General features: G+C 54.9%; 4 protein-coding genes across 6 annotated transcripts; 3 read left to right on the forward strand and 1 right to left on the reverse strand.

Moving 5' to 3' along the window:
• Positions 1–1,316: 1,316 nt before the first annotated feature.
• Positions 1,317–5,605, forward strand: gjc2 (gap junction protein gamma 2; the record flags this gene model as incomplete). The annotated part of the gene is made up of 2 exons (XM_080522176.1): positions 1,317–1,457; positions 4,299–5,605. The coding sequence occupies exon 2, from the start codon at positions 4,328–4,330 to the stop codon at positions 5,603–5,605; it is 1,278 nt and encodes a 425-aa protein (XP_080378302.1). The 5' UTR covers positions 1,317–1,457; positions 4,299–4,327.
• A 2,422-nt stretch (positions 5,606–8,027) lies between these two features.
• On the forward strand, positions 8,028–12,230 carry iba57 (iron-sulfur cluster assembly factor IBA57). Of its 3 annotated transcripts, none has more exons than XM_080522174.1 (3): positions 8,028–8,615; positions 9,595–10,432; positions 10,628–12,230. In XM_080522174.1, the coding sequence occupies exons 1-2, from the start codon at positions 8,293–8,295 to the stop codon at positions 10,415–10,417; spliced, it is 1,146 nt and encodes a 381-aa protein (XP_080378300.1). In that variant the 5' UTR covers positions 8,028–8,292; the 3' UTR covers positions 10,418–10,432; positions 10,628–12,230. The 3 variants fall into 3 exon arrangements, with proteins under 3 accessions (XP_080378300.1, XP_080378301.1, XP_080378299.1); XM_080522175.1 differs by having other exon boundaries at positions 9,595–9,932; positions 10,008–12,230; XM_080522173.1 differs by having other exon boundaries at positions 9,595–12,230.
• Positions 10,366–16,510, reverse strand: jmjd4 (jumonji domain containing 4). The gene is made up of 7 exons (XM_080522172.1): positions 15,936–16,510; positions 15,617–15,782; positions 15,065–15,190; positions 14,150–14,417; positions 13,558–13,704; positions 12,238–12,586; positions 10,366–10,470 (listed from the first exon to the last, which is right to left on the reverse strand). The coding sequence occupies exons 1-6, from the start codon at positions 16,186–16,188 to the stop codon at positions 12,257–12,259; spliced, it is 1,290 nt and encodes a 429-aa protein (XP_080378298.1). The 5' UTR covers positions 16,189–16,510; the 3' UTR covers positions 10,366–10,470; positions 12,238–12,256.
• Positions 16,511–16,642: 132 nt separating this feature from the next.
• Positions 16,643–21,647, forward strand: snap47 (synaptosome associated protein 47). The gene is given in 6 exon segments (XM_080522171.1): positions 16,643–16,692; positions 17,497–17,859; positions 17,861–18,040; positions 19,503–19,999; positions 20,631–20,746; positions 20,869–21,647. Coding segments are annotated over 5 exon segments (1,290 nt in total). The 5' UTR covers positions 16,643–16,692; positions 17,497–17,509; the 3' UTR covers positions 21,016–21,647.
• The last annotated feature ends 4,712 nt before the right edge of the window (positions 21,648–26,359 follow it).

Genomic DNA, 26,359 nt, shown 5'->3' on the forward strand with positions numbered 1-26,359 from the left:
GTCCTGGTCCTGGTCTTGGTGAACCACAGCTTTGTAAACGACGGTGGGATTTTGCAGGAAGTCAACAGCTTTTCAACTTAAAACACGTGCAGAAGGTTTCCTGAGGCGAAGCACAAACTCCAGCAGCAAACGAACCCCCCCCCCCCCCCCCCACCCCGACCCCCCCTCCCACCCCCCTACCCCACCCCACTCCCCCTGCTCCGGGTCCTCGCCACGCCACATCTCCTCGGAGAGGAGGAGCAGGCAGCCCGGGAGGGCTGGGGGGGGCCAGGGGGGGATGGGGGGGTCCTGGGGGGGGTAATTGGCCTCCGTCTCAGCTGGTCTGATGAAGGAACACAAACTGCTGTCAGGACCTCCATCATGTGAGGGAGGGGGGTGGGGGGGGGGGGGGCTGCAGGTCACTGAAGGTCTGGCTTTGACCCCCCCCCCCCCCCCACCTCCTCACTGTCCTCCAGTATGGGGGGGGGGTCTGGCTCCTCCCACTGCCGTCTGGATGGGGGGGTCTGGCTCTTCCTCAAGCCTCCTCACTGTCTTCCATACTGGGCGGTGGTGGGGGCGGAGGGGGGGGGGGGGATGGGGGGGCGGAGGGGGGGTCTGGAAGCAGCCAGAGGTCACTGGGTCGTCTGCCTCCTGCAGGATGTAAATATTATGACAGTCTGTCCACCTGAGGACACGATGAGACGATCCAGACAGGTGGTTCGTGTCTCAGTGACACGACGTCTCGCTGTGACATCATCACCTCCTCTTCACTTCCTGTCTGGTGACAAACCTCTGGGGGACGGGGGGAGACCTGGGGGGGGGGGGGGGCATACCTGTACCTGAGGGGGGGGTCAGGGTTAGGGTTAGGGGGGGCGAGGGAGAGAGAGAAGGAACGAGAGAGAGAGAGAGAGAGAGAGTGGGGCAGGAAGATGTAGAGAAGAGGGGGGAGGGGAGGAGGGGGAGGGGGAGGGGGGAGGGGATTCTTCAGCTTCCACCAGCTCTTGGTTCTTCAGATTGAAGTTGGCAGGAATCAGAGCAGCAGCTCCGTCGCCATGTGATCCCTGGTGGGACGTCAAGACTCGTTAATGTGGACTCGTTGAGGACTCGTTGAGGACTCGTTGAGGTCTTTTTGAGGATTCGTTGGGGACTCCTTCCATACTCATTGAGAACTAATTGGGGACTCGTTAAGGACTTGTTCGGGACCCGTTGTGGACTTATTGAGGATTCGTTGAGGACTCGTTGGGGACTTGTCGAGGACTCGTTGGGGACTCGTTGTGGACTTGTTGAGGACTCGTTGGGGACTTGTTGGGGACTCGTTGGACACTCGTTGGGGACTCGTTGGGGATCGTTGGGGACTCGTTGTGGATTTGTTGAGGACTCGTTGGGGACTCGTTGGGGACTCGTTGGGGACTCGAGGATGTGTCAGAGAGCCAGCAGCCTGAGCTCCAGGGTAGAAGAGGCAGGTGCAGATGTTCCAGGTGAGTGTCGAGGATCCAGGATTCTCACTGAGGATCTTCCTCCTCACATTTCTTCTCTGCTTGTCGGTGAACCGACACTGACTCTCCTTCACGAGTCTTTATTCCTCCTGTCTGCTTCAACGGTTCAGGGCAGAATGTGGTCTCATGATGAGACGGGCGATGAGAGGGAGGGTTTACAATGAAAATATTGACAATCAACATGTTGGAACTCCTTCAGACTGTTTGTTGTGAGGTGAGGGTCCGGAGGGGTGAGGGTCCGGAGGGGCGAGGGTCCGGAGGGGCGAGGGTCCGGAGGGGTGAGGGTCCGGAGGGGTGAGGGTCCGGAGGGGTGAGGGTGAGGTTAGAGGTGAGGTTTAGAGGGCAGGTTTAAAGGTTTAGAGGTTAGAGTTACAGGTGAGGTTTAGAGGTTTAGAGGTTTAGAGGGTAGGGTTAGAGGTTTAGAGGTTAGAGTTAGAAGTGAGGTTTAGAGGTTAGGTTAGAGGTTTAGAGGTTAGGTTAGAGGTTTAGAGGTTTAGAGGTTTAGAGGTTAGGTTAGAGGTTTAGAGGTTTAGAGGTTAGGTTAGAGGTTTAGAGGTTAGGTTTAAAGGTTTAGAGGTTAGGTTTAGAGGTTTAGAGGTTTAGAGGTTAGGTTTAGAGGTTTAGAGGTTAGGTTTAAAGGTTTAGAGGTTTAGAGGTTAGGTTTAGAGGTTTAGAGGTTAGGTTTAAAGGTTTAGAGGTTAGGTTTAGAGGTTTAGAGGTTTAGAGGTTAGGTTTAGAGGTTTAGAGGTTTAGAGGTTAGGTTTAGAGGTTTAGAGGTTAGGTTTAAAGGTTTAGAGGTTAGGTTTAGAGGTTTAGAGGTTTAGAGGTTAAGTTAGAGATTAGGTTTAGAGGTTTGGTTTAGAGGTCAGGTTTAAAGGTTTAGAGGTTAGGTTTAAAGGTTTAGAGGTTAGGTTTAGAGGTTTAGAGGTTAAGTTAGAGGTTAGGTTTAGAGGTTTCGTTTAGAGGTCAGGTTTAAAGGTTTAGAGGTTAGGTTTGGAGGTTAGGTTTAGAGGTTTAGAGGTTTAGAGGTTAGGTTTAGAGGTTTAGAGGTTTAGAGGTTTAGAGGGTAGGGATAGAGGTTTAGAGGTTAGGTTTAAAGGTTTAGAGGTTAGGTTTAGAGGTTTAGAGGTTAAGTTAGAGGTTAGGTTTAGAGGTTTGGTTTGGAGGTCAGGTTTAAAGGTTTAGAGGTTAGGTTTGGAGGTTAGGTTTAGAGGTTTAGAGGTTTAGAGGTTTAGGGGGTAGGGTTAGAGGTTTAGAGGTTAGGTTTAGAGGTTTAGAGGGTTAGAGGTTTAGAGGTTAGGTTTAGAGGTTTAGAGGTTAAGTTAGAGGTTAGGTTTAGAGGTTTAGAGGTTAAGTTAGAGGTTAGGTTTAGAGGTTTAGAGGGTTAGAGGTTTAGAGGTTTAGAGGGTTAGAGGGTTAGAGGTTTAGAGGTTTAGAGGTTTAGAGGTTTAGAGGTTTAGAGGTTAGGTTTAAAGGTCAGGTTTAGATTTTAGCGTGTCACTCGGAGCTGAGCTGCAAAACACAAAGAATCAACTCTGCTGCGCTCTGGGGGTTAGAACCTCCTACCTGCAGAACCAGGTACCTACCTGCAGAACCAGGCCCCTACCTGTAGAACCAGGCTGTCACCTATAGAACCAGGCTCTTACATGCAGAACCAGGCTGTTGCCTATAGAACCAGGCTCTTACATGCAGAACCAGGCTGTCACCTACAGAACCAGGCTCTTACATGCAGAACCAGGCTGTCACCTATAGAACCAGGCTCTTACATGCAGAATCAGGCTGTCACCTACAGAACCAGGCTGTTTCCTATAGAACCAGGCTCTTACATGCAGAACCAGGCTGTCACCTACAGAACCAGGCTGTTGTCTATAGAACCAGGATGTCACCTATAGAACCAGGCTCTTACATGCAGAATCAGGCTGTCACTTGTAGAACCAGGCTGTCACCTATAGAACCAGGCTGTCACCTATAGAACCAGGCTGTCGCCTATAGAACCAGGCTGTCACCTACAGAACCAGGCTGTTGTCTATAGAACCAGGCTGTCACATATAGAACCAGGATGTCACCTATAGAACCAGGCTCTTACATGCATAACCAGGCTGTCACCTACAGAACCAGGCTGTTGTCTATAGAACCAGGATGTCACCTATAGAACCAGGCTCTTACATGCAGAATCAGGCTGTCACTTGTAGAACCAGGCTGTCACCTATAGAACCAGGCTCTTACATGCAGAACCAGGCTGTCACCTACAGAACCAGGCTGTTTCCTATAGAACCAGGCTGTCACCTATAGAACCAGGCTGTCGCCTATAGAACCAGGCTGTCACCTATAGAACCAGGCTCTTACATGCATAACCAGGCTGTCACCTACAGAACCAGGCTGTTGTCTATAGAACCAGGCTGTCACCTACAGAACCAGGCTGTCACCTACAGAACCAGGCTGTCGCCTATAGAACCAGGCTGTCACCTATAGAACCAGGCTGTCGCCTATAGAACCAGGCTGTCGCCTATAGAACCAGGCTGTCACCTATAGAACCAGGCAGTCAGCTATAGAACCAGGCTGTCGCCTGTAGAACCAGGCTCTTATATGCAGAACCAGGCTCCTACCTCCACCTCCTGCTCCAGGAGGGGGGGTAGGGGGGTAGGGAGGGTGGGGTTAGGAGGGTTAGGGAGGGTTGGGGGGGTAGGGTCGGGTTAGGGGGGTTAGGGGGGTTTGGGCGGTTAGGCGGGCTAGGGGGGACTGCAGCGGTTCCAGTGGTCGGCAGCAGGAGAACGTTCTCAGGAGAACCTCTGCTCTCCCCCCCCCCCCCCCCCCCCCCCTCAGGTTTGCGCTGAGCACCCCGCCGGGCCACCATGAGCTGGAGCTTCCTGACGCGCCTGCTGGAGGAGATCCACCAGCACTCCACCTTCGTGGGCAAGGTGTGGCTGACGGTGCTCATCATCTTCCGCATCGTCCTGACGGCGGTGGGCGGCGAGTCCATCTACTCCGACGAGCAGAGCAAGTTCACCTGCAACACCAAGCAGCCGGGCTGCGACAACGTGTGCTACGACGCCTTCGCGCCGCTGTCCCACGTCCGCTTCTGGGTCTTCCAGATCATCATGATCTCCACGCCCTCCATCATGTACATGGGCTACGCCATCCACAAGATCGCCCGGAGCTCGGAGGAGGATCGGCGCCGGCGGCAGCGCCGGCTGCACCGGAACCCGCCGCCGCCGCTGCCGCCGCCACACTCCGGGTGGAGGGACGGCCGGCACCCGGAGGACGTCCCGGATGAGGACGGGGACGACGAGGCCGAGCCCATGATCTACCGGGACGCGGCGGAGGAGGCGCGGGGGGCCGTGCCCCCGGCGGCCGGCGGCGACCCGCCCAAGCACGACGGGCGGCGGCGCATCGTGCAGGAGGGCCTGCTGAGGATCTACGTCCTGCAGCTGGTGTCGCGCGCCGTGTTCGAGGTGGCCTTCCTGGCCGGACAGTACCTGCTCTACGGCTTCCGGGTCCGCCCGTCCTACCAGTGCGACCGGGCGCCGTGCCCCCACCGGGTGGACTGCTTCGTCTCGCGGCCCACGGAGAAGACCATCTTCCTGCTCATCATGTACGTGGTGAGCTGCCTCTGCCTGCTGCTCAACGTCTGCGAGATGCTGCACCTGGGCGTCGGCACGTTCCGGGACGCGCTGCGCGCCAAGAGGGGCCGCGGCCGCCGGCCGTCCTTCGGCTACCCGTTCTCGCGCAACATCCCGGCGTCCCCGCCGGGCTACAACCTGGTGGTGAGGACGGACAAACCCGGCGGGCGGATCGTCCCCAACAACGGCCTGATGGCCCACCCCTACCACGGGCAGAACTTGGTGAGCGGGGCCCCGGAGCGGCAGTGCGCCAGCCCCGACGAGAACATCCCGTCCGACCTGGCCAGCCTGCACCGCCACCTGCGGGTGGCGCAGGAGCAGCTGGACATGGCCTTCCACACCTACCAGACCAAGCACACCCAGCAGGCCTCCGGGGCCAGCAGCCCCCGGTCCCTGGCCACCGTGTCCGAGCAGAACCGGGTCAACACGGTCCAGGAGAAGCAGGGCGCCAGGCCCAAGGCCGCCGCCGCCGCCGTGGCGAAGAACGGAAAGACCTCGGTGTGGATCTGAGGAGCGCCGGCGTGACGGGACGGAGCCTCGGCGGGGGGGGGGGGGGGGGGACAACAATCAGGACTCGGCGGGACGACGTTTTTATTCCCATTCTGTGTCTCTCGTTAGCTGTCAGATGATTTGTGATAACTTCTGTAACTTTTACTAAAACCCGAAGTGTGACGGTGCGGAGCTCCGACTGGACAGGACCTCCGACTGGACAAGACCTCCGACTGGACAAGACCTCCGTCTGGACACGACCTCCGACTGGACAAGACCTCTGACTGGACAAGACCTCCGTCTGGACACAACCTCCGACTGGACACAACCTCCGACTGGACAAGACCTCCGACTGGACAAGACCTCCGTCTGGACACGACCTCCGACTGGACACAACCTCCGACTGGACAAGACCTCCGTCTGGACACGACCTCCGTCTGGACACGACCTCCGACTGGACAAGACCTCCGACTGGACACGACCTCCGACTGAACACGACCTCCGTCTGGACAAGACCTCCGACTGGACACAACTTCCGACTGGACAAAACCTCTGACTGGACACGACCTCCGTCTGGACAAGACCTCCAACTGGACAAGATCTCCGACTGGACAAGATCTCCGACTGGACAAGACCTCCGACTGGACAACACCTCCGTCTGGACAAAACCTCCGTCTGGACAAAACCTCCGACTGGACAAGACCTCCGACTGGACAAAACCTCCGAATGGACACAACCTCCGACTGGACAAGACCTCCGACTGGACACAACCTCCGACTGGACAAGACCTCGGACTGGACAAGACCTCCGACTGGACACGACCTCCGACTGGACAAGACCTCCGACTGGACAAGACCTCCGAATGGACAAGACCTCTGACTGGACAAGACCTCCGACTGGACAAGACCTCCGACTGGACAAGACCTCCGAATGGACACGACCTTCGACTGGACAAGACCTCTGACTGGAACAGACCTCTGACTGGACAAGACCTCTGACTGGACAAGACCTCCGAATGGACAAGACCTCTGACTGGACAAGACCTCCGACTGGACAAGACCTCCGACTGGACACGACCTCCGACTGGACAAGACCTCCGACTGGACACAACCTCCAACTGGACACAACCTCTGACTGGACAAGACCTCCGACTGGACAAGACCTCTGACTGGACAAAGAGAGAGTTTGACGCCGTCCTGCTGGACGGACGTCTTGTTTCTACCGGACTGCAGATTTAATACGAGCTGATTGAAGAAGAAAACGACAGAAAGAACAACTGAACAGAGAACAAGGCTGCTTCTGTTGGTCGTCTGTTGTTAAAGTTGTTAAATCTAACACACGTGAAAAATAAAGAAATTACAGACAAACACAGAATAACTTGGATTATTTACCAACACTTGTATTGAGCAGGAGTTACTGAGTTCAGTTAAAGAGACGGAGGAGGACGGTTGGGAGACGAGCGCCGCCCCTTTAAATGAAACAATCAAAGGAAATGTGTGTGAACAGGAAGTCCTGAAGACGGCCGGACGGTTGGAAGGTTGGACGGATGGACGGTTGGACGGCTCGTTTTAATTTATGAATTTAAACTCCGTCTTCAGTTGCATTCATGAAGTTTTAATTCTAGTTAAGATGTGAACATTTCATTACATTTCCTGCTGTTTTTGTACCCGATTTTATAGTTTTCAACCTCATTTAAGCTTTTTTATTGGGGACGATATTTAAATTTGATCAATTTTTGTTCTTTTATATGTGGTTTTGTGAATTTATTTTCCCAATTTTAACACTTTTTTACTTTTAGAAATCAGTAGTGTGTTACTGTGGCGTGTTACCATACACACACACACACACACACACACACACACACACACACACACACACACACACACACACACACACACACACACACACGACAGGAACATGTGGTGAACGCCTGTGAGTGTCGCCCCCTGCTGGTGAAACACAGTCACAGTCCAGAGAGGCTGAAGAGACGAATCAACTCAAATTAGGACGATTTGGCCTAAAAACAAATTATAATTTTTTTTTTTTAAAGAAAATTTCAGTTTGCGAATTTTTTTTTCTCAATGAGCTAAAAAAAATGATATATAGTCAAAAGTGCAACTTTATTGCTTGTGATTGTCCTCAAGAGTTAAAATTCATATAAACAAATTAAAAAGGAAATGAAGCTCAGACGTTCAACAAATTCAAGCAAAAGTGCAACAACAACAACGAGTGGTGGAGAAAAACAACGACTTGAACTTGCAAAATAAATATTTTTAGAAACAAATGTGATTAATCGATTCAATGGATGGGAGCAGCTCCACTGCAATAATGAACAACAAGTCACTTTAAACTCTCAATGAAAGAATAGAAGTACAAAAACAGCCAGACCAGGAGCTTTAATTCAGATTTAATTTATTTAATTTCACTGCACAGAACTGATAAATACACGTTTTCACCGGAAATCACATCAAACAATAAAATAAAGACAAAGACAACGTTTAAATGATACTAATTAATGCAGCACTTCCGTAAACAAACACACGTGGTGCGCTTATGACCGAGCAATGCATTGTGGGAATTCAAGATGGCCGCGGTGAGCTGCGAGTGGAGGAGTGTGTGTTGTTAACGGTCTCACACGCACTTTCACCGTGTAACCGTGTGTGTGTGTGTGTGACTCGGTTCGTGCTCCCAGCGCGGGCGCGCGCATTATGGGGCTGTGGTTTATTTCCCGGTGCGCGTTCACGGCAGCCGCCGCCGCCGCTGCGCTACGTGTGTCCTCGGGTGCGCGCTTCGCCAGAGGAGCCCAGTTAGTGCGGGCGCGGGACTACAGTGACGTCACGGACCGCGGGCACGAGCCCGTGTGTTACGAGCTGACCCACCGGGCCCTGCTGAGGCTGGAGGGCGCGGACACGAGCGCGTTCCTGCAGGGCATCGTCACCAACGACGTGACGCTGCTGAACGAGCGCGCGGCTCTCTACGCACACCTGCTCAACGTGCAGGGACGCACGCTCTATGACGTCATCCTGTACAGGTAAGTGGCGCCAAGCCTCAGCTGTCACACTCGGCTGTGTTTGTCCATGAAGGAACCAGAACCGAGTCACCTGAAGGGAGAGCTTCAGCTCGTTCATGAGTCAGTGGGCGGAGTCACGTGATGCACCTGAACGCATCACTCAGCTCCTGCAGGTAAAACCAGACCAACATGGCGGCTCAGACTTCATGACTGAAACACTTCAGAGGAACGTTCCTGAAAACACTTGAAGTGAGAAATAAGCTGCAGTTTTTAAAACATCACATCATAGAAGTGTACCGGCTGTGAGGGGGCGTGGCCTAGTGTGAGGGGGCGTGGTCTGCATGCTTTCAGCAGAACTTTCTTTTGTGGAGCGGAGTGAGTGAATCCTGAAGTTTCCTCCGGGAGAGACCGCCCACATTCCTGGCTGAAGGTCAGGTGACTACAGGTGACCTCAGGTGACTACAGGTAACCTCAGGTGACGACAGGTAACCTCAGGTGACTTCAGGTAACCTCAGGTGACTTCAGGTAACCTCAGGTGACTTCAGGTAACCTCAGGTGAAGGTCAGGTGACGACAGGTAACCTCAGGTGACTTCAGGTAACCTCAGGTGACTAAAGGTAACTTCAGGTGAAGGTCAGGTGACTTCAGGTGACGACAGGTAACCTCAGGTGACTTCAGGTAGCTTCAGGTGACTACAGGTGACCTCAGGTGAAGGTCAGGTGACTTCAGGTAACTTCAGGTGACTTCAGGTAACCTCAGGTGACTTCACGTAACCTCAGGTGAAGGTCAGGTGACGACAGGTAACCTCAGGTGACTTCAGGTAACCTCAGGTGACTAAAGGTAACTTCAGGTGAAGGTCAGGTAACCTCAGGTGACTTCAGGTAGCTTCAGGTGACTACAGGTGACCTCAGGTGAAGGTCAGGTGACTTCAGGTAACTTCAGGTGACCTCAGGTGGGCTCCCGACTGAGCAGACTGTCCGGGTTCCCCGGGGCGTTTCCAGGCTGGGGGCGTCGCCCGGAACGGAGCCGGACGGCGTGCTGCTGGAGTGCGACGCCGCCGTGAGGGACCGGGTCCTGAAGCACCTGAAGACCTACCGGGTCCGCCGCCAGGTGTCGGTGCGCTGCTGCCCGGAGCTCCGCCTCTGGGCCGCGCTGCCGCCGGGCCCGGAGCCCCCCCGGCGGCCCGGCCCCCCGGACCGGGTCCTGGTCTGGGAGGCGGACCCTCGCACGGCGCTGATGGGCTGGAGGCTCGTCCTGCGGGACGACCGGGACCCCCGGGACCTGCTGGGGTCCAGGATAGGAGACCCCGAGGACTACCACCGACACCGGTACCGGATCGGTGAGAGGAGCTCCACTGTGTGTGTGTGTGTGTGTGTGTGTGTGTGTGTGTGTGACCCTGTGTCTGTGGCCTCAGGACTCCCCGAGGGGGTGCGGGACCTCCCCCCCGGCGTGGCGCTGCCCCTGGAGTCCAACCTGGTGGCGCTGGACGGGATCAGCTTCAGTAAGGGCTGCTACATCGGCCAGGAGCTGACGGCGAGGACTCACCACACCGGCGTGGTGCGGAAGCGCCTCCTGCCGCTGCGTCTGTCCTCCGCGGGGACGCCGCCGCCGCCGCCGCCGGACGGCGCCGCCCTGGAGACGGAGGCGGGCAAGCCGGCCGGCAAGCACCGGGCCGGCGTGGGCGAGCTGGGCCTGGGCCTGGTCCGCGTGGCGCACGCCGCCGAAACGCTGGTCCTCAGGACGGGCGGCGGCGGCGGCGAGGGCGAGGCGACGACGGTGCGGGCCGCCGTGCCGCCGTGGTGGCCCCAAGACCAGGACCTGTGACCTCACCGTGTGTGTGTGAGTGTTTGTCTCGCTGTACTTGTGGGGACCGAGTCCTGGCGGGAACATAAACATTGTGAGGACATTTTGACTTTCCTTGGATTTTCTTTTTTTTTTTTTTTTAAGTTAGTCTTTTCTAACATTTGAAGTGACGTTCTAACTCTCTACTGCCACCTGGTGTTCGTTTGAATGTTTGCATTTTTCCAACTGCAGTGGAAATGGGGGTCCTCACAAAGAAGTGCAAGATCTTTGGTCCTCACAACCGAAGAAAGACGTGTATGTGTGTGTGTGCGTGTTTGTCTCGCTGTACTTGTGGGGACCGAGTCCTGGCGGGATCACCAACATTGTGAGGACATTTTGACTTTCCTTGGATTTTTTTTTTTTTAAGTTAGTCTTTTCTGACATTTGAAGTGACGTTCTAACTCTCTACTGCCACCTGGTGTTAGTTTAAATGTTTGCATTTTTCTCTCATCAAAGTTTGATAAAACTGATGAGAAAGGCATTATATTGTTAAAAGAGGCTACAGAGTTTAACTTTTTAAACTTTCCAGGTGGAGGTGTGACTCCAGAGTTTTACAAACAAAGTGTGTCTTGGTTCAAAAAGGTAGAAAAACACTGATTTACAGTAAGTAAAAAAAAAAAAAAAGTCAAAATTAGTTTAAAAAACTTTTTTTTTCTTCTATAATGAGATTTTTTGGGGTTATTTTGTTGTTTTCTCATGTCATTTAGATTAAGTAAAAAAAAAAAGACATTGTGAGATACATTTTTTCTGTATTTACTTGATTCCCGTTGATAAAACTTTGATGAGAAAGACTTTATATTGTTAAAAGAGGCTACAGAGTTGAACTTTTTAACATTTCCAGGTGGAGGTGTGACTCCAGAGTTTTACAAACAAAGTGTGTCTTGGTTCAAAAAGGTAGAAAAACACTGATTTACAGTAAGTAAAAAAAAAAAAAGTCTAAATTAGTTTAAAAAAACATTTTTTTTCTTCTATAATGGGATTTTTTATTTTCTCGTCATGTAATTTAGATTAAGTTAAAAAAAAGACATTGTGAAATACTTTTTTTCTGTATTTACTTGATTCCTGTTGATAAAACTTTGATGAGAAAGACTTTATATTGTTAATAGAGGCTGCAGAGTTTAACATTTTAACATTTCCAGGTGGAGGTGTGACTCCAGAGTTTTACAAAGAAAAAAGTGTGTCTCGGCTCAAAAAGGTTGAAAAACACTGAATTAGAAGATCCACTATTCCAGTGTTTTTCAACCTTTTTAAAGTCGTTCTCATCAAAGTTTTATCAACGGGAATCAAGTAAATACAGAAAAAAAGTATTTTTTGTGACGTTCTAACTCTCTACTGCCACCTGGTGTTAGTTTAAATGTTTGCAGAAAGACTTTATATTATTAATAGAGGCTACAGAGTTTAACATTTTCAGGTGGAGGTGTGCCTCCAGAGTTTTACAAACAAAAAAGTGTGTCTTGGCTCAAAAAGGTAGAAAAACACTGATTTAAAGTATAAAAAAAACAAACAAAACGTCTAAATTAGTTTAAAAAAAATTTTTTCTTCTATAATGGGATTTTTTTGGTTATTTTTTTGTTTTCTCTTCATGTCATTTAGATTAAGTTTAAAAAAAACATTTTTAGTGACGTTCTAACTCTCTACTGCCACCTGGTGTTAGTTTGAATGTTTGCATTTTTCCGACTGCAGTGGAAATGGGGGTCCTCACAAAGAAGTGCCAGATCTTTGGTCCTCACAAGCTGAGAAAGACGTGTATGTGTGTGTGTGTGTGTGTGTGTGCGCTGAATAAAGCCGAGAAAAGCCTCCACCCGTCGTCTCTTTATTCCCTCAGTCCTGCAGCAGCAGGTGCTGCCCCCTGGTGGCCCGGATGCAGTCCTGGATGCGCTGCAGCAGGGCGTCGGGCTGCAGCGCCGCCTGGTCCAGCCTCTTGAAGTCCTCGTTGCAGAGCAGGCACTCGATGATGTCGGCGACCCGCTGCAGGTCGAAGGCGGCGTGGTACGGCCCGAGCGCCGCCAGCGCCTCCGAGTGCGGCCGCGGGAAGTCGGCCGGCTCGCCGGCGCGGCAGGCGCCGAGGAACGCCATGCGGCTGTCGGCGATGATCTTCAGGAAGGAGGCGAACTCGGCGTAGTCGATCCCGGAGCAGGCCTTCATGATGACCTGGGGACAGACGCCATGACCACGTCAGACGTTCCTCCCAGAGACACACACACACTAGATGCCACGCAGCCTACGGAGCCGCCATCTTGGATGGGTCTCCCGCTGCTGCCAAACAAAGATCTCAGGTTCTTCCACCTCTGGGGTTTCCTCCAGATCGTCAGGTGAGCCCCGGGAAATGATCACATTTCACATTTTGTTCTAAAAAATCATGTATAAATACTACAAGCACATCACATTATTCTATTTTTATCCAAGCTGCTTTTTTTGCTTTTAAGAGTAAAACCACATTAATAAAAGTTCTTTTGCTATTAATATCTTGAAAAAGATTTTTTTTAAATACATTTGTTTTTTAAAAAAACTGGCTCAAAACACAAACAAAAGAAAAGCTTTAGAGAAAAGTCGTCATTCTTTAGACCAATTTCACATTTTGTTGTAAAAAAACCAGTGTGTTGCAGAGTAATCCTGTATAAATACTCTTCGCCACTAGAGGGCAGCACAGAACTTTGCCGGTGAAATGTAAAGTGACAGACGTCAGTGTGGTTCATCTCCACCTCCTGCTACCATCTTGTATCAAAGTACTGTGTCAGTGACAGTGATGGAGAAGTTTTTGAAAACCAGGATCTCAGCTCTTCATCCATCAGGTCCAGGTTTCACACTGAGGGAGGCACTATTAAAAAAAGTCCTTGCTTTCTGGATTTACTGGATTCCTGTTGATAAAACTGTGATGAGAAACACTTTATATTGTTAATAGAGGCTGCAGAGTTTAACTTTTTAACATTTTCAGGTGGTGGAAAATGTGAATTGTGATCATTTCCCGGGGCTCAGCTGACGATCTGGAGGAAACACCAGAGGCTGAAGAACTCTGATCTAGAACATCAGCAGGTCGCTTGCTAGTCCAGGTAGCAACACAAGTAAAACCTCATTTTAAAGCTGAGGGGCAGCCCCCCCCCCCCCCTCCCCCTCCCCCCCACCTGGCAGTGCTGGTGCCAGGCCTCCATGGTGTCCCGCCACTCGTCGATCTCCTTCTGCACGCTCAGCAGTTCTCTCTGCAGGAAGTCCCACATCAGGTCCAGGTTGCAGCCGTTCAGCCAGTTGTGGTTGATGGAGATGGTGTCCTCCTGTCGGGGGAGGGGGAGGGGGGGGGGGGGGACACACCCGGGGTACTCAGATTACTTTTCCCACCGGCCCGGCGCAGCAGCTTCGTGGCCTTGAGCCTGAGCGAGCCGGCCAGAGGTCAGGGTGTGAGGCCAGAGGTCAGAGGTCGGGGTGTGAGGTCAGAGGTCGGGGTGTGAGGTCAGAGGTCGGGGTGTGAGGTCAGAGGTCAGGGTGTGAGGCCAGAGGTCAGAGGTCGGGGTGTGAGGTCAGAGGTCGGGATTGAGATCAGAGGTCAGGATGTGAGGTCAGAGGTTGGGGTGAGGCCAGAGGTCAGGGTGTGAGGCCAGAGGTCAAAGGTCGGGTTGTGAGGTCAGAGGTCGGGGTGTGAGGTCAGAGGTTGGGGTGAGGCCAGAGGTCAGGGTGTGAGGCCAGAGGTCAAAGGTCGGGTTGTGAGGTCAGAACCCTCACCAGGTTGTAGACCTGGTGGTGCCAGCCGCTGGGCACGAAGATGATCTCTCCCGCCTCCTGGATGATCTCCAGCGGTTGACCCGCCTCGGCGGCGTGCGGGAAGAGGCCGCGGTCCTTCAGCTCGCCGCTCGTCACGTCGTAGGGCAGGTTGCCGTGGGCGTCGCGCAGGAAGTCCTCCTGCCCCGGGGGGAACAGCAGCCACTTCTTCCTCCCGCAGATGTTGGCCGACCAGCTGTAGGACCGGAACACGTCGGCGTGGAACGGCGTCCTGGAGGCGGGGCGGAGAGCGGAGCGGTGACCGGGGCGGCGGAGAGCATGGTGGAGAGCGTGGTGGAGAGCGTGGCGGAGAGCGTGGTGGTGGAGAGCGTGGTGGTGGAGAGCGTGGTGGCGATGGAGAGCGTGGTGGTGGAGAGCGTGATGGTGGAGAGCGTGGCGGAGTGTGATGGTGGAGAGCGTGGTGGAGTGTGACGGCAGAGAGTGTGGTGGTGGAGAGCATGGCGGCGGAGAGCGTGATGGTGGAGAGCGTGCTGGAGAGCGTGGTGGTGGTGGAGAGCGTGGTGGAAAGCGTGGTGATGGAGGGCGTGGTGGCAATGGAGAGCGTGGTGGAGAGCGTGGCGGAGAGCGTGGTGGTGGAGGGCGTGGTGGCGATGGAGAGCGTGGTGGAGAGCGTGGCGGAGAGCGTGGTGGAGTGTGACGGCAGAGAGCGTGGTGGTGGAGAGCATGGCGAAGTGTGATGGTGGAGAGCGTGCTGGAGAGCGTGGCGGCGGTGGAGAGCGTGGTGGTGGAGAGCGTGGTGGAGAGCGTGGTGGAGAGCGTGGCGGTGGTGGAGAGCGTGGTGGAGAGCGTGGCGGTGGTGGAGAGCGTGGTGGAGAGCGTGGTGGAGAGCGTGGTGGAGGACGGCGTAGCGTCTCTTACCAGGAGCCTTTAGGTCCCATGTAGACAAAACGATAGTCGTCCACCTCCAGGACGTCCCAGTACTCATTGAGCCAATCAGACGAGAAGAAGAGCGGCGTGGAGTACGACCCGTGTTCTGGGAAGTCCCTGGAACAGTAATAACACAACTGTAATAACACATAAGGAACAGTAATAACACAACTGTAATAACATAAGGAACAGTAATAACAGAACAGTAATAACACAACTGTAATAACATAAGGAACAGTAATAACAGAACAGTAATAACACAACTGTAATAACATAAGGAACAGTAATAACAGAACAGCAATAACAGAACAGTAATAACACAACTGTAATAACACATAAGGAACAGTAATAACACAACTGTAATAACATAAGGAACAGTAATAACAGAACAGTAATAACACATAAGGAACAGTAATAACAGAACAGCAATAACACATAAGGAACAGTAATAACAGTAATAACCCATAAGGACAGTAATAAGAGAACAGTAATAACAGCAGTAATAACAGCAGTAATAACAGCAGTAATAAGCGGTCCAGCTACCTGGCCATGTGCCAGTCCTTCAGGTAGAGACACCCCCGGGGGGACGAGTGTCCGTTCTGGATGAAGTCCTTCCAGTACTGGACGAAGTCCCGGAAGGACATCAGCTGTTTGGGGTTGGAGTTGTTCTCCTTGGCGTTGCAGTTCGCTACGGGGACGGACGTCTGGTCTGGGGACGAGAGAGACGGTCACCTGGAGGACGGAGACGTTCACACTGACACACTGTTAACCCCTCCAGTACTCAGATAATACTCAGATAATACTCAGATAATACTCCTATATTATATATATATATATATATATCACCCCCCCCCCCTCAGACCGAAGTCCTGCAGCAGGTTCTGGAAGTGGGGCCGCCCCCCCTCGGTGACCCAGCGCCGGGTGCAGGTCCAGTCCCGGGTGAAGGTCCTGGAGAACATGCAGGGCCGGTTGGGCAGCAGGTACTTCCTGAAGAACCGGGAGTAGCTCAGGTCCCGGTCTATGTAGTCCACGAAGTGGGACGAGCAGGACTCCTGGTAGGACCGGGGGGGGGTCTTCACCAGGCTGCTGCAGGTCCGGTACGCCTCCAGGTCCATAATGGTCTGAGGGGGGGGGGGGGGGGGGGTCAGGGGAGCCGGGTCCTGGTGGTCTACATGGTGTCTCTCCGAGGTGGAGACGAACGTTGACGTTTCCTTCACGTGTCCTCCTCCGTCCGGTCCCGATGAAGTCCCGGTCTCGGTCTATCCCTCCCGGTCCGTCCCGGTCCGTCCCTATCCCTCCCGGTCCGTCCCAGTCCGTCCCTGTCCCTCTCGGTCCGTCCCTGTCCCTCTCAGTCCACCCCGGTCCGTCCCTATCCCTCCCGGTCCGTCCCGGTCCGTCCCTGTCCCTCCCGGTCCGTCCCTGTCCCTCTCAGTCCACCCCGGTCCGTCCCTGTCCCTCCCGGTCCGTCCCGGTCTGTCCCGGTCTCTGAATCCGGTTCAATCGAACCGGAAAGTCCACCCCGGAACCTTCCGCGCTTGAGCTCAGTTTCCGGTCGGACAGTAAACAGAGCAGCGCCGCCGCTTCCGTCGTGAACATCGAGGACAGGTGATGTTGAAAAGGTGATTTTTTTCTTGGATGTAAAAAATTTTTTAAATACTTGAATCTACTTCCGGTGGATAAAAGCAGTTTTATTGGCGTTTATTCATCCCGCGTCTGAATTCAGCGTCTCGTCAACTTCCGCTTGTTTCTCCGCGTCTCGTCGTTCCGCCGTTTGACGCCGCAGTTTCCGGTCGGACGATAAAAAGTGTCGCGCTGCTCTGCGGGAAGCTTGTAATCAATAATCAATAATAAGAGACGGAGGAGAGGAGAGCCGCTGCTCCTCCTCCTGCTCCTCCTTCTCCTCCTCTCATCACACTGTTCTGCTCCTCCTCCTCCTCCTCCTGCTCCTCCTTCTCCTCCTATCATCACACTGTTCTGCTCCTCCTCCTCCTCCACTTTCTCCTTCTCCCTACTCCTCCTCGTTCTCCTCCTCCTCCACTTTCTCCTCCTCCTCCCTGCTCCTCTTCTTTCTCTTCCTCCTCCACTTTCTCCATCTCCTGCTTTCTTCTCCTCCTCCCTGCTCCTCCACTTTCTCTTTCTCCCTGCTCCTCCTCGTTCTCCTCTTCCTCTTCCTGCTCCTCCTTTTTCTCCTCCTCCAACCTCCTCCTCCTCCTCTTTCTCTTCCTCCACTTTCTCCTTCTCCTCCTCCACCCTCCTCCTCCTCCTCTTTCTCTTCCTCCACTTTCTCCTTCTCCTCCTCCTCCCTTCTACTCCACCTTCTTCCCCTCCTCCTTCACTTTCTCCTTCTCCCTCTTCCTTCCTCCTCCTCCACTTTCTCCTCCTCCCTCCTCCTCCTCCTCCTCCCCCTGCTCCTCCTCCTCCAGGTGAGCCTCCACCATGAGCCGCCCCGCCTCCATCCACAGCTGGCCCGCCTCCTACTACGTCAGCGGCGAGCGGCGGTGGCGCGGCGGCGTGTTGTCGCTCACCCGGACGGCGCTGCGCTTCGTGTGCAGCCGGCCGAGGGCGGAGGAGGAGGAGCAGGAGGAGGTGGAGGAGGAGGAGGTGGTGCTGCTCAGCCTCCCCATGTCCCGGGTGGTGGAGCTGAAGGCGGAGGCGTCCAGCCTGATCTTCAGCGCGCTGACGGTGCTGGAGGAGGGGAAGCTGAAGCACTGGTTCTGCTCCCTGAAGCCCAGCAGGGCGGCGGCCTTCACCGTGCTGCAGCACTTCTGGAGGGAGGGGCTGCTGGGGGGGGGGCGGGGGTGACGGAGGCCGGGCGGAGTCCAGGGGGCGGAGCCTGATCGGCCTGGTGGGCGGAGCTCAGAGGCAGCTGGAGGAGACGAGCCGCGTCCTCGGCCAGCAGGGGGAGCAGTTCACCAGCATGGTGGAGGACCTGGACAAGGTGGAGTCTGACCTGGGGGTCGCCGACAGGTGAGCCAACCTCCACCCTGCACCTCCACCTCCACCCTGCACCTCCACCCACATCTCCACCTCCACCCTGCACCTCCAGCTCCACCCACACCTCCACCCTGCACCTCCAGCACCACCCGCACCTCCAGCTCCACGCGCACCACACCTCCAGCTCCATCCACAACTCCAACTCCACCCACAACTCCAGCTCCACCCAACCTGCACCTCCACCCACACGTCCAGCACCACCCACAACTACACCTCCAACTCCACTCACACCTCCAGCTCCACCCAACCTGCACCTCCAGCTCCACCCAACCTGCACCTCCACCCACACCTCCAGCACCACCCACAACTACACCTCCAACTCCACTCACACCTCCAGCTCCACCCAACCTGCACCTCCAGCTCCACCCAACCTGCACCTCCACCCACACCTCCAGCACCACCCACAACTACACCTCCAACTCCACTCACACCTCCAGCTCCACCCAACCTGCACCTCCAGCTCCACCCAACCTGCACCTCCACCCGCAACTCCAGCTCCACCCTGCACCTCCACGTCCACTCACACCTCCACCCTGCACCTCCACCTCCACCCACACCTCCACCCTGCACCTCCAGCTCCACCCGCACCTCCACCTCTAGCTCCACCCACATCTCCAGCTCCACCCTCACCTCCAGCTCCACCCACAACTCCACCTCCAGCTCCACCCACACCTCCAGCACCACCAGCATCTCCAACTCCACCCACAACTCCAGCTCCACCCAACCTGCACCTCCACCCACACCTCCAGCACCACCCACAACTCCACCTCCACCTCCACCCACACCTCCACCCTGCACCTCCAGCTCCACCTGCACCTCCACCTCTAGCTCCACCCACATCTCCAGCTCCACCCTCACCTCCAGCTCCACCCACAACTCCACCTCCAGCTCCACCCACACCTCCAGCACCACCAGCATCTCCAACTCCACCCACAACTCCAGCTCCACCCAACCTGCACCTCCAGCTCCACCCAACCTGCACCTCCACCCACACCTCCAGCACCACCCACAACTACACCTCCAACTCCACTCACACCTCCAGCTCCACCCAACCTGCACCTCCAGCTTCACCCAACCTGCACCTCCAGCTCCACCCAACCTGCACCTCCACCCGCAACTCCAGCTCCACCCTGCACCTCCACGTCCACTCACACCTCCACCCTGCACCTCCACCTCCACCCACACCTCCACCCACACCTCCACCCTGCACCTCCAGCTCCACCCGCACCTCCACCTCTAGCTCCACCCTCACCTCCAGCTCCACCCACAACTCCACCTCCAGCTCCACCCACACCTCCAGCGCCACCAGCATCTCCAACTCCACCCACAACTCCAGCTCCACCCAACCTGCACCTCCACCCACACCTCCAGCACCACCCACAACTCCACCTCCAGCTCCACCCACACCTCCACTGATCTCTGCTCCACCCTGCAGGCTGCTGTCTGAGCTGGAGTCTCCGCCCTGGTGGCCGTTCGGGAAGTTTCCCTGGAGGACGCAGGTGAAGGACGAGGACGCCGGCGCGGCGTCGTCGCCGGGCGCCGCGCCGTGCGCCGCGCCGTGCGGCGGCGGCGGCAGCAGCAAGGTTCTGGCCATCATCCCGGCGGTGTTCTCCCAGGGCAGCGGCGGCGAGCCGCGGCCCGGCGAGCTGCTGCTGCTGCCCTCCTCGCTGGAGGTCCGGGACGGCGGCGGCCGGCCGGCGCTCCGCCTGCGGCGCGGCGACGTGGACGAGGTGCGGGTCCACAGTCCCTACGAGGTGACGGTGCGCCGCCGCTTCATCGGCCGGCCCGACGTCCGCTGCCGCCTGCTGTCCGCCAAGATGGCCGCCGTCCTGCCGCTGCTGCAGCTGCAGTACGGCGGGAAGCTGGAGTTCGGCGCCGACTTCGCCGCGTTCGCGGCCTCGCCGCCGGAGCCGCGCGGCGCCGCCGGCCACGGTAAGACCGCCCACTTCCTGTCAGCAGGACCTGGACCGGGTCATGGCGTTCTGGTTTCTGTTTCAAGGTCTGGAAAAGTTCTGGATTCATGATGGAACCTAGAACCTTGTTTGTGTTGTTTACCTCTCTCTCTCTCTCGCTCTCTTGCTCTCTCTCTCTCTCTCGCTCTCTCTCTCTCTCGCTCTCTGTCTCTCTCGCTCTCTGTCTCTCTCGCTCTCTCTCTCGCTCTCTTGCTCTCTCTCTCTCTCTCTCTCTCTGTCTCTCTCTGTCTCTTGCTCTCTCTCTCTCTGTCTCTCTCTCTCTCTCTCTCTCTTGCTCTCTCTCTCTCTCTGTCTGTCTGTCTCTCTCTCGCTCTCTCTCTCTCTTTCTCTCTCGCTCTCTCTCTCTCTCTCTCTTTCTCTCTCGCTCTCTCTCTCGCTCTCTCTTTCTCTCTTTCTCTCTCCCTGTTTCTCTCTCTCTCTCTCTCTCTGTCTCCCTATCCCCTCTCTCTCTCTCTCTCTCTCTCTCTCTCTGAGAGCGAGAGAGAGAGAGAGAGCGAGAGAGGTAATGTAGTGGTCAGTGTCTGCACCGCCCCATGTGGCCACCAGGGGGCAGTAAGTCTCTCTCTCTCTCTCTCTCTCTCTCTCCTCAGCAGAGCCACTTCCTGTGGACTCCCCAGAACCGCTTCAGCTCCCAGCTGGAGACCTGGACCAGATCCAGGTCCTGGCGCCCAGCGTGAGCCGGGCCGAGGCCCAGGAGCTCCGGCAGGTGAGTCACATGACCCGAGCAGAGTCACATGACCTGAGCAGAGAGCTGGGTCACATGGTGTGTGTGTGTGTGTGTGTGTGTGTGTGTGTGTGTGTGTGTGTGTGTGTGTGTGTGTGTTGCAGATGCTGCAGCAGCTGAAGGGCCTGGCGTTGGAGGCGGAGTCAGAGTTGGAGCGCCAGGAGGAGGTGTTGGACGTTCTGACCGAGTCGGTCGACCGACGGTCGTTAAACATCGAGAAACAGACCAATCGCATGCGGCGGCTGCTGTAGCGCCGTGACTCCGCCCCCTGACTCCACCCCTCCTGACTCCGCCCCCCCCCCGACTCCACCCAGTGGCCTACGTCATCACAAGGCACCTGGAACTCGTGACGGAGGAGAGAAACCTGATTCTGTTTGTTCTCCGCTGGTTGGATGGAAACTCTGGACCAGAACCGGACCAGAACCGGACCAGAACTGGACCAGAACTGGACCAGAACCGGACCAGAACCGGACCAGAACTGGACCAGAACTGGACCAGAACCGGACCAGAACCGGACCAGAACCGGACCAGAACCGGACCAGAACCTAGAAAAACCTTCCGTCACACATCAGCTGACTTTCACTCAGAGCCAATCACAACGTTTCCTCAGGACTTTTATTTTGACAGTCACCATGATAACAATCCAACTTGATCGGTCCACTACATGTGGCCCCGCCCCTACCGGTGGCCCCGCCCCTACTGGTGCCCCCTCCCATACCGGTGCCCCCCCGCCCCTACTGGCGGCCCCGCCCATACTGGTGGCCCCGCCCCTACTGGTGGCCCCGCCCATACCGGTGGCCCCGCCCACACCTACAGTGTGTCAGTACTTCTGCATGAGTTTCTACCGTCTGGATGTGGACTGCATGTTCTCGTCTTGTCTGTACTCGTCTCAACGACTCGTCTCAACGACTCGTCTCAACGACTCGTCTCAAAGACTCGTCTCAAAGACTCGTCTCAAAGACTCGTCTCAACGACTCCAATGAGGAAAATTAAAATCTGCACCGTCTCTGAAAACGAGTCCAAACTGTGAAGATGTTTGAATAACTTTCACCTCTAAGTTCTTTATTCTTCTATCGACTGACTGAGCGACTGACTGACTGAACGACTGACTGACTGACTGACTGACTGAGCGACTGACTGACTGAACGACTGACTGACTGACTGACTGACTGAACGACTGACTGACTGACTGACTGACTGAACGACTGACTGACTGACTGAGCGACTGACTGACTGAACGACTGACTGACTGACTGAGCGACTGACTGAGCGACTGACTGACTGAACAACTGACTGACTGAGCGACTGACTGACTGAGCGACTGACTGACTGAACAACTGACTGACTGAGCGACTGACTGACTGACTGAACGACTGACTGACTGACTGAGCGACTGACTGACTGACTGACTGATGGGGTAAAGAACGACTGACTGACTGAACGACTGAGCGACTGACTGACTGACTGACTGAACGACTGACTGACTGACTGAGCGACTGACTGACTGAAGGGGTAAAGAACGACTGACTGACTGAACAACTGACTGACTGACTGACTGAACGACTGACTGACTGACTGACTGAGCAACTGACTGACTGAAGGGGTAAAGAACGACTGACTGACTGAACAACTGACTGACTGACTGACTGAACGACTGACTGACTGACTGACTGAACGACTGACTGACTGACTGACTGAGCGACTGACTGACTGAAGGGGTAAAGAACGACTGACTGACTGAACAACTGACTGACTGATTGACTGACTGACTGACTGATGGGGTAAAGAACGACTGACTGACTGACTGACTGAACAACTGACTGAAAGACGGGGTAAAGAACGACTGACTGACAGAGGTAAAGACTGACTGACGGAGGTGAAGACCGCCTGACGGAGGTGAAGAGAGACAGATGGGGTAAAAAAGACGACGCCACACCACCACATGCCTCAGTTGAATTCCAGGCTGGAACAGGAAGTGAGCGTGGCGTGGTCAGCTCCGGCAGGAAGTGGCGGCGGTTACGTCCGACCACAGACACATGAGCCTCCTGCTGGCCTCCGCCTGTTTACTGCCCCGAGGGCTGCTGCTGCCCCGAGCGCGTCCTGGCAGGACAGACACTCGTCTCCTCAGAGGACAGGAGGACAGGAGGACAGACACTGGTTACCTCTGATGAACCAACGTGTTTGACCTGACAGGATCCAGCAGGGGGCAGCAGAGAGCCACCGAGAGCCTTAGTGACCTTCACTGAACCCGGAAGGGTTTGTCTCTTTAGCCTAGGACACACTGATGCTTCATTTAGCCTAGGAGACACTGATGCTTCCTTTAGCCTAGGAGACACCGATGCTTCCTTTAGCCTAGGAGACACCGATGCTTCCTTTAGCCTAGGAGACGCCGATGCGTCCTTTAGCCTAGGAAGCTCCGATGCTTCCTTTAGCCTAGGAGACACCGATGTTTACTTTAGCCTAGGAGACACGATGCTTCCTTTAGCCTAGGAGACACCGATGCTTCCTTTAGCCTAGGAGACGCCGATGCTTCCTTTAGCCTAGGAAGCTCCGATGCTTCCTTTAGCCTAGGAGACACCGATGTTTACTTTAGCCTAGGAGACACTGATGCTTCCTTTAGCCTAGGACACACTGATGCTTCCTTTAGCCTAGGACACACTGATGCTTCCTTTAGTCTAGGACACACTGATGCTTCCTTTAGTCTAGGAGACGCCGATGCTTCCTTTAGTCTAGGAGACGCCGATGCTTCCTATAGCCTAGGAGACACCGATGCTTCCTTTAGCCTAGGAGACACCGATGCTTCCGTTAGCCTAGGAGACACCGATGCTTCCTTTAGACTAGGACACACCGATGCTTCCTTTAGTCTAGGACACACCGATGCTTCCTTTAGCCTAGGAGACACCGATGCTTCCTTTAGCCTAGGAGACACTGATGCTTCCTTTAGCCTAGGAGACACCGATGCTTCCTTTAGCCTAGGAGACACCGATGCTTCCTTTAGCCTAGGAGACACTGATGCTTCCTTTAGCCTAGGACACACTGATGCTTCCTTTAGTCTAGGACACACTGATGCTTCCTTTAGTCTAGGAGACGCCGATGCTTCCTTTAGTCTAGGAGACGCCGATGCTTCCTATAGCCTAGGAGACGCCGATGCTTCCTATAGCCTAGGAGACACCGATGCTTCCTTTAGCCTAGGAGACACCGATGCTTCCTATAGCCTAGGAGACACCGATGCTTCCTTTAGCCTAGGAGACACCGATGCTTCCTTTAGCCTAGGAGACACCGATGCTTCCGTTAGCCTAGGAGACACCGATGCTTCCTTTAGCCTAGGAGACACCGATGCTTCCTTTAGCCTTGGAGACACCGATGCTTCCTTTAGCCTAGGAAACACCGATGCTTCCTTTAGCCTAGGAGACACCGATGCTTCCTTTAGCCTAGGAGACACTGATGCATCCTTTAGCCTGGGAAACACTGATGCTTCCTTTAGCCTGGGAGAGGTTAGGGTTAGAGGTTACACACACACACACACACACACACACACACACACACACACACACACACACACACACACACACACACACACACACACACACACACACACACACACACACACACACAGCTGCTGAGGAGGTTGATGACCCATCGTCCACCATTAAGGAACAAACTCTGCTCTCGGTCGCCTCCAGTGGCCACTCAGGGTCACTGCAGGATGAACCTGCTCCACTGGAACAAACTGGATGTTAGAACATCTGCATGTTCTAGACGGAACGTTACAACACAGCTGTGTGTTTGATGTTGTGGAACAGGAGGTGGTGAGGAGGAGGAGGAGGAGGAGGAGGAGGAGGAGGAGGAGGAGGAGGAGGTGCAGATCAGGCTGCTGAGTTAAAATATTTGACTTGCAGGAATATAGACAAAGATGCACCTCCTCTCCTCCTGCTGCTCCTCCTCTCCTCCTGCTGCTCCTCCTCTCCTCCTCCTGCTCCTACTGCTCCTCCTCCTCTCCTCCTGCTGCTCCTCCTCTCCTCCTTTACTCCTCCCCCTCTCCTCCTCTAGTCCTCCTGCTCCTCCTCTCCTCCTCCTCTCTTCCTCTCCTCCTGCTGCACCCCCTCTCCTCCTCTCCTCCTCCCGTCCTGCTCCTCCTGCTGCACCCCGTCCCCTCCTCTCCTCCTGCTCCTCCTCCTCTCCTCCTCCTGCTCCCCCTCTCCTCCTCTACTCCTCCTGCTCCTCCTCTCCTCCTCCTCTCTTCCTCTCCTGCTGCACCCCCTCTCCTCCTCTCCTCCTCCCGTCCTGCTCCTCCTGCTGCACCCCGTCCCCTCCTCTCCTCCTGCTCCTCCTCCTCTCCTCCTCTCGTCCTCTCGTCCTGCTGCACCTCCTCTCCTCCTGCTGCACCTCCTCTCCTCCTGCTGCTCCTCCTCTCCTGCTGCACCCCCTCTCCTCCCCTCCTCCCCTCCTCGTCCTCCTGCTCCTCCTCCCCTCCTCTCCTGCTGCTCCTCCTCTCTTCCTCTCCGCCTGCTGCACCCCCTCCCTTCCTCCTCCCCTCCTCCCCTCCTCTCCTCCTCCTCCCCCTGGGTTTGTTTCTCCAAGAGGAGGCTCCTGGTGGCTCCTCCTCCTCCAGGCGATGACCTCATAGTGAAACAGGAGTCGAGGCTGAGCGGCTCCACAGCTGGAAAACCGTCCAGATGTTGTGCGGTGCAGCCAGACTGTGTTCACGCCGACCGCCGTGTCCGTAGCTTCAGCCGCCTTCACCCCCATTACTCTGATTACTCTGATTACTCTGATTACTCTGCTCGCTGTTTTCCCTGCGGTCACACAGCGACGACATGTTTTGGTTTTATTTGCTAATAATTCACATTCTGACAAAGTCCCAACGCCTCGATGCAAAAACCAAATGTTTGACTGATCGGAAAGTTGAGCTTCCTCATGACGACGATAAACTGCTGAGACGTGACAGAAATATCACTCCAGACCATAATTCAACATTTCAACCTCAAATCACCACTTCCTGTTTGTTTAGTGTCACAGAGTCGGACTCGCTTCACTTCTGGTGGATCTTCCGCCTGAGTCTTCACTGTCCCGCTGCTAACAGTCCCACTGCTAGCAGTCTACTGCTATCAGTCAGCTGCTAACAGCCCGCTGTTATTGGCCCACTGCTAACAGTCCGCTGCTAACAGTCTATTGCTAACAGTCCACTGCTAACAGCCCATTGCTAGCAGTCTACTGCTAACAGTCCACTGCTAACAGTCCACTGCTAACAGTCCGCTGCCAACAGCCCGCTGTTATTGGCCCACTGCTAGCAGTCTACTGCTAACAGTCCACTGCTAACAGCCCACTGTTATCGTCCAACTGCTAACAGCCCACTGTTATTGGCCAACTGCTATCGGCCCAGTGTTATCAGTCCACTGCTAACAGTCCACTGCTAACAGCCCACTGCTAACAGTCCACTGCTAACAGTCCGCTGCCAACAGCCCGCTGTTATTGGCCCACTGCTAGCAGTCTACTGCTAACAGTCCACTGCTAACAGCCCGCTGTTATCGTCCGACTGCTAACAGCCCACTGTTATTGGCCAACTGTTATCGGCCCAGTGTTATCAGTCCACTG

This window comes from Blennius ocellaris (genome assembly GCF_963422515.1).
Source record: "Blennius ocellaris genome assembly, contig: SCAFFOLD_81, whole genome shotgun sequence".
NCBI lineage: Eukaryota > Metazoa > Chordata > Actinopteri > Blenniiformes > Blenniidae > Blennius > Blennius ocellaris.